The sequence below is a fragment of the Astyanax mexicanus genome, chromosome 8 (assembly GCF_023375975.1).
Source record: "Astyanax mexicanus isolate ESR-SI-001 chromosome 8, AstMex3_surface, whole genome shotgun sequence".
In the NCBI taxonomy this organism is placed as follows: Eukaryota; Metazoa; Chordata; class Actinopteri; order Characiformes; family Acestrorhamphidae; genus Astyanax; species Astyanax mexicanus.
The window spans coordinates 48,166,611-48,179,099 of NC_064415.1; the positions used below are offsets into that span (position 1 = coordinate 48,166,611).

General features: G+C 35.6%; 1 protein-coding gene across 1 annotated transcript in view; it reads left to right on the plus strand.

Moving 5' to 3' along the window:
• The window catches only part of slc6a9 (solute carrier family 6 member 9), a 93,925-nt gene that overhangs the window by 13,777 nt on the left and 67,659 nt on the right, over positions 1-12,489 (plus strand). The window contains exon 2 of the mRNA XM_007229301.4: positions 9,178-9,519. Within this exon, the coding sequence (XP_007229363.3) occupies positions 9,490-9,519 (30 nt within the window). The 5' untranslated portion in view covers positions 9,178-9,489. The remainder of the gene's footprint in view (positions 1-9,177; positions 9,520-12,489) is intronic.

A 12,489-nucleotide genomic window follows, 5' to 3' on the forward strand; every position in this document is an offset into this window, starting at 1 on the left:
GTATGGCAAAAATACCATAATATATTGTGATATTATTTTAGAGCCATATCGCCCACCCCTAATGTAGGGGAGGTAATCTCTAGGCCTCTAAAGATTGAATTTGATTATGATTCTGCAATATAATGAATCTGCTATTTAATAGACTCTGACACACTATTTCTATTTATAAGAAAAAAGCATAGTTATTGTAATTAATCGAATGATTAAAACCAGCTACAAGGAAAGCAGAAAAAGTATGGTGGTTATAATGTTATGGCTGAACAGTGTAATGTATATGCAGAGCTGGTTTTAATGTTGTTTGATTTGCATATAAGTAAAGAATTATGATTTTGTTTATTTCAGGGTAGTTTTGTTACTTTTTTAATTAGAATATTGTAATTTATTGGGTTACTGAGTTTAACTGGGAGCTGAGTTTAGCTTAACACTCCTGCTATCTTCAAATTAGGAACACCCATTATTTTCTGGGTCAATACGATCCCAGCAATTTAAACATCCAGGAAATTATTTGAATTTCAGATAATTTAACATGTTAGCAAAGTTTTTTGGCAAATGATCAGTGGTTCTGGCATTATGATTAGTGTTTTATTAGTATTATAAGTATTGTCTTGTTAAGTCACGGCCTAGAGTGAATGGAAATTTAGAGAAATATTCTAAAACTAAATGTCATAGTAAACTCAACATTATTACTACACAAATATGGGTAAAATGTTGAGATTTCTTATGTTTTATGCCAGTAAAACAGCCTAATAAAACAGATATTGAAGCTGATATATTTGAAACATCTTATTTTTTACTTATTTTCTTTGTCAAATTAAGAAAAGGCTACAAATATGAATCACAAAACTAATGTCTATTACTATTATAACTATTTTTTCAGAGGCTTTAAAAATTGAATGGGGTCAAATTGACCCCAAAGATAATAATAGGAGGGTTAAACATGTCATCAGCTGTGTTTGTGTTCTGTGTGCACTAGTGTGTGTGTGTTTGACACAGGAGAGAGACAAATAGAGAGAGAGTCTGAGACTCTTCAGCACAGTGACACTGTTTCGACAGTTTGGACGACAGTAGTGGATGGTTCCATAGGTAGCTTGCTGGATTAGCATTCATGCTAACTGGACATAAATTGCCGTTGATGAACAGCACGAGCCACAGCAAACACACTCTCACACAAATTTGGAACATGAGAGAAATGCAAGATCAGATGACATGCATATTTATAGAACATGGAATTGTACAAGCATACTAGTAAGTCAATATGCGTACCTGTTTCACTAAATGCGTACGTGTTGTCAGGTCTGAATAATCAATTTTTAATCGATTAAGTATCATCCACGTACGAATCAAGATGCATCAAAGATTAAAAAATTTCCCCCGCCCCTATTATTATGATAGAGTTCATTAATTAATTGATCAATGCATTTGTGATGTTAAATTAACCTGTATGCCTATAAGCATGAAAATAATCAAAGCAAATTCTCAAAAAAATCTAATTAAGGTAAAGTGCTTAAACTAAATTTCCCCTCTTTAAACTGCAGTTGTGAAGCAATTAATCTTATTCTTCTTATTTGTTGCAAATGAAAATGCATGTTATTCATATTCTGTGTTCTGTGTTTGTAAAATAATATAATATAATATAATATATAATATAATATAATATAATATAATATAATAGGAGTAGAAAATGCTTGTGCTCAGCCCCAGTAATCACGATTTACTCAAATAACTGCATAGATATAAATGAGAGAGAATTGTGACCGGCCTAATTTTAATTGCAGAAATATTATAGAGATTTACAAACAGTGCCATGTGGTCAGTGTGTACAGGGAGCACGTGGCAGTGTAAGTGTTGTATTTCTCACATGTGGTGTATATCTCACTCTTACACTGGGGAATAACTAGGGTCAGGTTTACTCCTCTCATTTATAGTAGTACCCATAATTAACCTGCTGATACTGAAGTGTTTACTTGTTGTCAGCTGTCCAGCTCCTCTTGGCTGTTCAGTAAAGGTGGAGGGGAACATGGTGCTGTATGATCTGTTGGGATCACTACACTGCGGTTTATGATTTCCTGTTTACAGAAAATTGTACAGCAATGCACTGCTCTGTTCTTGAGCACTTCTGAAGCCACATGAAGTTTGGAGGTCTGAAGTGATTGTAGAAAACCGCTGAACCCACTCTGTTAATTTACGATGACAGAGTGAGCTGCTGTTGTTCCCAGTAACTTCCACTTTGTCATATCACTGACAATTGACTGTGGAAAATTTAAGTAGTGAGGTGAGTAGAAAGGTGCAAGAATTCAGCACAACATTTAAACAGTGCCCAGCATTGCTGGCAGGACTAATACTATGAATCTCGTACCACAATCACATTACGAATTAAGAGGTTCAGACATCGATATTGTATTGAAACATTGCTTATAATTTGCCGGCCATGTCATGTGACCGGTCCCACCACGCTTACTGAAAGTTGCTATCACATAAATGTCATCTAGATAAAGAGAAAAACAAGATTACGCTCGGCTAACCTGGCGTAAATAATTATATATGTAGGACTCTTGATATTACTAGTTGGGGAAAAATGTTATTTCGTTGCACAAATCTAAAGATGTTTTCACACCTGAAAGTCTGGACAAGAGTCCAAACCAAAGTTTAGTTTTTTTTTTTTTTTTTTTTTTTTTTTTTACATTGTATACACTAGGGGTCGGGGACATTTTTGATTCTTAGATCACCTCGATTCAGATATGAACGACTGTGAATTGATTCACAAATACAAACAAATCTATTTAGATCTGCCAACATGTTGTTTGCATTTTGTGTGACGGGCGTGGATTTTGACCTTTTAGGACATTTGTATGATTACATGTTCTAAAGTTTGCATATCATTTTATCTCCCATTTCCCTCATGTTTTCCCAAGTTTAGTGAGCAGAGAAGAACTTTGCTTACATAGGTGATGACAACCGGACAGAACAGAGTCGTTCTATGCTTAGTATAGTGTCTGTTTGGTAAGTTGCATTTGTGTAGCAGTTGTGTAGCGGTGAGAATCACAGGTCATCTCTCAATGCGATTGTTTTGTGTTTTCGATATTTCGTCCCAGTATATCAGTATCAGTTTGAAGCATCAGTTGTGTCTTTGCTCCAACACACAAACACAACATAACTCAGGCATTCTTCAGTCCAAAACAGAAGTTTTTTGCTGTACTGGGAAGAGGAATCTACACAGAAGACCGTTCCTTCAGGAACATTAAGAGGTTCTATAGTTGGAAACTGTGCTTTTTCTTATAAATAGCTTTTCTTGAAGGCTTCTCATACCACCTTAAGGACTTCGAAAGTTTAAAATTGAAGAACTCCTAAAAATTACTTAAGGAACTTATATTATTACCAGTGTACATCTCATTGTTTGTACTGCCTTTTCATAGGCACTGGCACATTGTCAGATCTATAGCTATGCTGGGAAATGTTCTCATGTGAATAAACATATAAAACCTTGCATATTTATGACTCAAATGTTTTTGGTTTAGCCGTTGGTTTAGGCGTCTACATCGCGTGAGTCAGCCTGCACCTCTAAGCCTGATTGTGGTGAAATGACGCTGAGTGCTGGCCTGTTTAACCTGAACACCTCCCTGGTTTAGGTGCAGGAGGTTACAGGATTTCTGAGAGCTGTGGAGCTGAGTTGTGTTTTTCCATGCATAATCCTGCACCCCCTCATGTATCCCCCCTTGACATACCCACCAAAAGGGAGCATGTTTTGGTGTGGCGTAAGCTACTGTGTACATACTGGAGGGCGGAGGGAGGTGGAGGGGTGGTCTCAGAATGAGTTCACCGGGGTTTTGTAGTAGTGTTCTCCTCCCTGTTTAAGATAAAGAAGCAGGTCATTGGCAGTTTGTGGCCGTAACACTCTTTTTACCTAGTTGTGCGTTTCTGTTGTTTTTTTGACCATTTAGCCAAAAGTCTCTGAACACAGCTTTTTCTGACATGTATTTACATTCCACCACCAAGCAACACCTTTGTGCAACCAGTACATGTATCACAGCAGCACTGGATACATGGAACTACAGGAACCACCCTCAAGTTTAAACCTTTTTCTAATGCAGGGATCTGAATCTGCCCAGGGGCCAAAGAGATTAATTTGTGTGCAAGTGATTTATGAATGATTACCATATACAGTAATACTCAAATGTTTGGACACACCTTAAAATCAGTTAAACTTTAGATAGTGGTGTCAGTTGATTAAAAAAGGTATTATGTAATTAACTGCGATTAATAGCACTTGTTCTTCTTAAGACACACGTTTTATAATGTATATTTAAATGAAAATAAAATAAAAGAATGAATGTAAGAAATATAAAATGCAATTATTTTCATGTTAGTGGTGTCAATTAAAATACTAGTGTATATAGTGGAATAAGGAATGCCTGAGAAATTGGATACTTTTTTTTGGAAACTTTTTTTTTTACTTTATTCTAAACATCTCAGCTTGGTTGTAAGGATTTCTGAATTAGAACTTAATTTTCTGAGTATAAAAATCTCAGGAAGCGTTTTATATTGCACACATGCTCACAATGGGGGGCGATGACCATTTAAATGGCCTGGGGGAAATAAGTAACGGCCAGTATTCAGTAATGTGTACACTGTTCCAGCGTGTACATCTGTGCAGTGTAAGCAGATGAAAGTCATTGTGTCTGCGCATTAGAGGCGTGGAGGCGGGGCAGATTATGGCGGAAGTTGGGGTCAAAATTGCAGTAACACTAATATTGTCAGCCCTAATTTTAGATTCTTAAAAGTAGGCGTCTCTTGCTTACCTAAAAGCTTTGCACATTATACCATTTTCTCAATCAGCTCTTTATGAGGTAGTGCCCTGGAATGGCTTTTAGTTAACAGCTGTGCTTGACAAGAGTTAATTATTCAAATGTCTTGTGCTCTTAATGTGTTGCAGAGCATCAGTTGTAAAGATGTGAAGTAGGGGTGTGCCATATCATGATACTATCGCCAATTTTTTTTCAATATTGTGTACGATATTATACCCTGAAATATCATTCACACTGTTCTCATTTCCCATTTAATATCTACTAGAGACAGATTATATATGTCCAGTATCATTTAATTTACTTTAATCCTGGATATATGGAGATATTTGGAGTGCATTATTATTAGTATCATGACATTCTGGATCATTGACTTCTGTTACAAATTAATGTTACTGTTTAATTTCTTGTATTTTTAAAAATCTCAGTTAAGGGTGTGCCAGATCATACCGTTTGCAATAATAAAATTTATTATTCATTTTGGTGTAGTAGTGTATTCTTGAAATATATTTTTTAATTGAGTATTTTGTCATATCGCCAAGAGTATCGTTATCGCGAAAATACCATGAAATATTGTGATATTATTTTAGGGCCATATCGCCCACCCCTAATGTGAAGAGGTAGAGTTGGTATACAGTGAACAGCTCTATTTAAGTAATGTTCTAATCCATATTATGAGAAGCAAGAACTACTAAATTTACTTTATTAAATGAAGGTCAGTCAATCCGATACATTTCAAGAACTTTGAAAGTATCCTCAAGTGCAGTCGCAAAGATAATCAAAAACATTATGATGAAACTGGCTCTCATCAGGACCGCCTCAGGAAAGGAAAAGCAAGAGTTACAGCTGTTGCAATGGATAAGTTCATTGGAGTTACCAGCCTCAGAAGTCACAGGTTCTCTATGACTATTATTAGTATTAACTTCACAATGTAAGAAAAAGTCTCCAGACTTTTCACTGTTACTTTATTTGGATTTTTTTTTTTCAGATCTGCTTTAGTTGTGTGGGATGTTGTATTATTTTATTGTGGTATAATCAGTTTGGCCTGCTATTTCTGGCTGTCTGGCGGCTGATTTATAGTTCTGTGTTTTACTGGCTGATCTATTTTCCGCCCGCGCTGCAGGCGCTCGTAGAAGCCAGCGTCTGGTTTCTTACCTTGAATTCCAGTTTATCCCGGGTCACGGTGCCACAGTTGAGGCTGAGTGGCATTCGTTCTGCACAGTGTGTGGTATTCTGTGATGTTGACAGTATTGATTGCAGCCTGTCAATCTGAGAGACTGGTGTCTGTCCGTCAGAGTGTGCAGTAATAAGTGCTGTCAGGGTGAATGGCATTCCTGCATGCTTATGCTGCCACTAGATCTGTGTTCCAAAAGATCTGGGACCACCGATACGTTCTATCTGCTCCATTAGTTTAGAAATCAATGAAGGTTTAATAGAATTCTACTGCAGTAATCAGTACTAACAAGAGATGCATCAGAAATAAGTTTCGGCCAAAGTAGGCAAGACATGGCTTTTCATAGATGTGCAATAAATTTTCCTTTTTTATTTTTGAAGAGAAAAAAGCAAACAGAGTACAGTTTAAAAATAGCTAATTAAGCATTTTTACTATACCAGCAGACATGCCACCAAAGCCGTTGCATTCTAATTCTAAATTTACCTCAGCAGTGCTACTATAGTACCACATTTACCTCAGTAGTGCTATTCTAGTCACACATTTAGCTAGCTATCCTCAGCAGCACAAATTTACCCATACACTAACCACAGCAGTTCCATTCTAATCCTAAATTTACCTCAGCGGTTATTATAGTAACACATTTACTTCAGCATAGATTTACTTTAGCAGTCAAATTATACTAATATTTACCTTAAAAGTGCTATTCTGGTTACACATTTACCTCAGTAATGCTATTCCAGTCATACATTTAGCTAGCTAGCCTCAGCAGTGCAAATCTACCCATACCCATACAAACAGAAGTACTGTTCAAATCACACATTTACCTCAGCAGTGCTGTTCTAGTCTAAACAATACTATGGTTCAAAAAATGAAAATACATTGTTGATTAGTGAATTTTACAAGTGAGGTTGGAGAGTCTGCCCACACCGTTTCTAATCAATCAATGTGTGAATGTACAATAAATAATACCAAGCCAGCCAATTACAGAGAGGTTCGTGTTTCACGAACAGGGGTGGAAGCTGCTGCCATCCACCGGTTCAGTTTTGTGTGTGTGTACATGTGAAGAACAGAAAGAGAAAGTGTGAAGAACAGAAAGAGAAAGTGTGTGTGTGTGTGTGTGTGTGTGTGTGTGTGTGTGTGTGTGGTCATCTCCAGAGTTGGCAGATGATGTTTCAGAGTAGGGCATATCTTGTACCATAGAAGAATTGAAACATTTATCTATTAGTGCTACTATTAGAACACAAGATGACGTGTGATATAAATGAGAATGAAACATCATGCACTCAAGTGTGAGAGAAAAAACATACCATATTAATCTTACCCAGCTTAATGATATTAATAGACATATAACAGATTTTAACAATATGTGAGATAAGTGAGAATATCAATACCAGTAAAAGTCATTACAGTATAATTGATTTATCAACATATTTTCCTTGAAAATCATAAACCCTGTGTAATCTTCTGAGCACACAACTAAAGTGTAATTACTGTTTATCTGCTTTAAAACTAGTGGAGCATGCAATAGTAACACCAAAGGTCATGTGATGACAGTATGTACATAATTTGATCATGAAGTGTTACCTTATGGCAAAAGGTCACAAATAGGCGGACCACTATCCAGTTCCGGACCCAGACATTGACCAATCCGGACCAAAACCGATAAACTACTACAGGATTTAATTCTGACAGTGTTCATTTAAAGAGACGGAACGTTTCTTGTCTTTACATGATACGTGCTTTACAGCGCAGTAAACTCACGGACCAATCACGTGTGCTGTAAGATCACCAAACACTCTCCTTAGCCAATCAGATCTGTGTAGATGCGCAGCACGGAGCCTCACAGTTTAAGCAGCAGTCGGAGAATAAAGCGGGAAAAGCTAATTCAGCTGGTGCGCACTAGAAAAAGAGATGTAAATACTACATTTATAAAACATACTAACAGTAATAATATTAAATATATAATAAAACTGCTGTTTTTAAACAATGCTGATATTCTGGACAAGTTCAGCAAACAGTTCTCCATATATTGTACAATTTGTCATTTATGTAATTATCATGACAGGCAAACTTGAATCTGATATAAATCAAATCAAATAGAATAAATAGAATAGCATTTTGAAACAAAGTTGACATACAGATTCACATTAATAGACTCGATAAGTTAAATTATTAAATTATTGAGGGTGTTTCCATTTATTGTATGATAAGTTGACAATGTAATTATTGTGACAGGCTTATTTAAAACAGTACTTAAACATATTGTTGAAATATAATGAAAAGTATTTGTAATTTTTGTCTTTCAGTTGTTGATGACATAAAACACTTCAGAACTACTAAGCGTTTTCAGCTGGCCACCAACATCAATAGACGTTAATTTCAGTTTGAATGTTGATCATGATGTCAGATGACAATTTTTTTTTTTTTACATCAGTATAACGTCTGATACTATTGTGTGCCTGCAGGGCAGAATATAGCACTGAATCATAACACAAGTTAAAAATGGTCCGTTCTGGACCTTGGCCGGACAGATTTTTCTCAAACTGGACCGAACTGAATTCTGCCTAATGGTAACACATAGGGTTTGGGGTGCTATCTTGTGGATGAGCCATTAGACCCATAGAACAATAATATCACAATACTGTGATTTAATGCTATTAAGTATATCACAAGACAATTCTCCACGATACTTCACAGCATCTGTGTTAATGAAGAGGATAAAACACTTCCAGTCCAGGATTTATTGGTGTCAGTTTCACCGAAAGAGTATTGAGAATAAGTGGAGTATTGAATTAGTAACTTTAGTAAATCTAATTTGAGGAGGCATATAAAAAATGTATTGCTTACAAAAATGTAACAATATATCGCAATATTGATATTTTGTCCCATCCCTGATGTCCCGTCTTCATGATCCTGTTTTAAAAATCACATTAAAACAATACTTTTGATTAATTAAATTCATTTTATTAACCTCTCAGCACTATTCTGTTCTTTTCTTTCTTTTTCTGTTGTAAGATTCACTTCTTCTGCTTTCTCTTTTCCTCGTCTTCATTGTGAAATGATTTGATGATGTTTGGTATAGGAAAGCACATGGTAAGGAACTAAACAGTATTTTTTTTCTTTTTTCTTCTCTCTCTCTCTCTCTCTCTCTCTCTCTCTGCCTCTGCCCCTCCCTCCCTTTTCTGTCACATGTCCCTTTCACAGCATAGAAAAGTTCCTGGATTAGCGCAGAATTAGCACAAAGCAGAGACGCCACTTCAGCCCAGCACTGCAAAGTAGCCAGCAACTGAACAAGTGGAGCGAGAGAGAGCACAGGAAAAAAAGAAAGAAAGAGGGAGAGAGAGAGAGAGAGAGAGAGAGAGTGGAGGGGGAGAGACACACACTGAGGTTTGAGACGCACCCCCAGCACTCCCAGGACCCCCAGCAGCAGGACGAGTCCCCGATAGCCGCGAGCCGCCGCCGCTGCCGCCGGGACGGGCATCCTTCCGCGAGAGCACACCACAACACTTCACCAACATGGAGGAGAAACAGTTTTCTGGCATTTTGGTGAGTCACCTTTTTATTGTTTTATTATATATATATTTTTTTTTTTAGAATGGCATCTCTTCTCCTTCTCCACTTGATAGAAGTTTTACGAGAAAAAAGAAAGAAACCCTGCATTACACATTTCTACAGATTATTTTTTTTATTTAGTTCTATGTTGTTCTATGTAGTTCATGCTAAATAGAGTTTATAGTTAAAGTTTTTAGTTGTTTTATCTTCATTATTACACCATTAGAGGTACAGCACCAACATTACCTGACACTTCCACATGTCGCTACTCCAACTGATGCTCAGAGCCAAATATTTACCAGTTTATGGCTTTGATCAGTACAACAGATCAGCTTCAGAACCTCTTCACTGTCTTTTGATATTTAAAATTAAATTAAATTAAAATAATATATTGTTAAATAATCCTAATTTGCAGTATTGCAGATTATTGCAGATGACAGGACAGAATTGTCAGGAAATACGCACAAAATATACAACATCTATATATATACAAAAATATATACAAGTATCCTGTATTAAAAACTTGAATCATATTAAAAATATATAAAGCATAAATAGGCCTGTCACAATGATTATTACATTGTCAAATTTATTGTAAACATTACCTTAACAAAAATTTCCTTACCTCAATATCGGACATTATACTGTTTCTTAGTGAGGTTAAGAATGAGCCGGCATGTCGACTTTGTTCAAAAACAGCACTTTCGATTTATTTATTAGTTTTAATAATTAAGGATGTTTAAACATGTTTGTTTTTTATTACAGTATATCAATATCCTCTAAAATAACCCTTTAAAAGCTTTTAATTGCATTATTATGCTATTACATTACAATTATAACAATAACAGTACAACATTGATAGTAGCGCTGTTTATCTCAATATATGGGATAAAATATAATCTAAACAAAAACAGTTATTATTGTGACTGGCCTAATCATAAAAACTATAAGATTAAAGGGGAAGGTTTCCCCAATATGACGCATGTATTGTGATAATCAATGAGCAGTGGGATTGCACATACATTTATCAGTAAACAAATAGTAAATAAATAATAATTTTACACGTATTATAACTGTAGACAGACTGGCTATGTATGATGACCAGGGAATATCGGCTGTTGTAGCACATTATAAATAGTTAATTTGTGTGATTTGCATCTCCTACTTTTCTCATAGTCTCCTACTCCTCCTAACTCTCTCAGTCTTGCAGTTTTGTGTCTGTGGGTTAAGCTGTTTAGCTTGAGCTCAGAACGTCCAATTCAGAAAGTTAGTTTAGTTATAAGTTACAGTTTTCGAAATTTGATTATCTGCTTTAAATACACAATAAATCAAGTATGATGACCATGTTATATATTTAAAATAAAACACTTTATATATATATATATATATATATATATATATATATATATAAAGTACAGATGTGCACAGAGAATGTTCATATTAACACAAAATTAAAATAATCCCACTTTAAGATATCAGTCCCGCAGTGGAGACATTTGAAGCAGCAAATGGATAACAATGTTCACAACGGTGGATAAAGGAAAAAAAAATGGGTATTAACACTATAGATAAACATTAAACATTATAGGGAAGTTTTCTAGGCAGGGATTAAGCTTAGTTATAATCCCTTACATCATTTTGAATAGAAATATTTTAATTGAAAGTAATGTATATTTTGTTTTGACTAGCTTCAGTCTAGTCCTAGAGAATCTTCCTTCACAGTACTCTATAGTCCAGGACTAGGCTTAATCTCTGTCTGGGTATATTGGGCTGATATAGTCAATATGTTGTAGATATGTCATGAAAAATGAAGTCAGTGTTAATTTTCCCGCTGTAGCAAATTGTAGCATGCCGTTTAGGGATTTATTTGCTTTGCATTATATCATACTATTGCACATGCACATGTTGCGATGACTTGCTTAAACAATATATTGTGGAAAAAATTATAACATTATCCTATTAGATAGCAGAAATTTAGATCCATCAATCTCTTGGTTATGAACCCAGTACACTCAACTACTATACCACAACAACCCCTGCAACCCACTACTTTGGACTTGGATCTAAAACCCCTGAAAAAAAAAAATCTTTCAGTGCATAACTTTGTTTTTTTCTTCATTTTGACCAAAAAACTGTGTAAAATTCTAATATTTGTTATGTTATGTTTGTGGAAGTGAGGCAGAGCAGTGCATGGCAGTGTTTGAGCACTTGCTGTAGTTCGTTGGTTGTGCTTGGCCCTGTGTGCGGATGTGTTCAGGCGGTTGTGGTGAGTTGATTGTATCTATCTCTCATGCTGGGAGTGAGTGCAGTGGTGTAGGAGTGAACGTATCTGTGATGAAGCTGCTGGAGATGTTTGGATGTGGTTTAGTTGGGAATAAGATGTCCCAGTTCTGTCATTTGTTTGTCCCAGATGGAGTTTGTTTCCAGTGGAGTGGGAAAATTCAGAGCATGTTTTTTTTTCGACTCTGGAATACAGTAGAGTCTTAGAAATAAAGATTCTTTATCCTTACAGCTCTGATTTTTTATAGAACCAGAAGTGATTCTTTTATAGAATTGCCCGAAGATCAATTTAAAGGACCATTTTTAAGAGCGTGTAAAATGTGTAGCCTGGAATTGAATATTTTTCTACATATTTAAAATATTGTGTGTTTTTATTGATCAATATGCTCCAGAATTACTTATTTCCAGTTAGTTAAATTTTAACTATATGGTTAAAAAGGTGTTTTTTGAAGATATTTGAAGTGACCGCATACTATGCTTTATATATGCACATTGTTTAAAGTCATTTGTCTGAACAATTTAGAATATTTGAACTGTAAATAACTAAGTGTATTTTTTATTAATAGATGCAAAAAGATCGCTATACTTGCTTGGAGGAGCAGGTATAGAGTGAGAGTGTTGGCTGTGGAGGGAGGTGATGGTATTGTGAGTGGACAATTGTGTCCTTGGCGTCTGGCCAGCGCG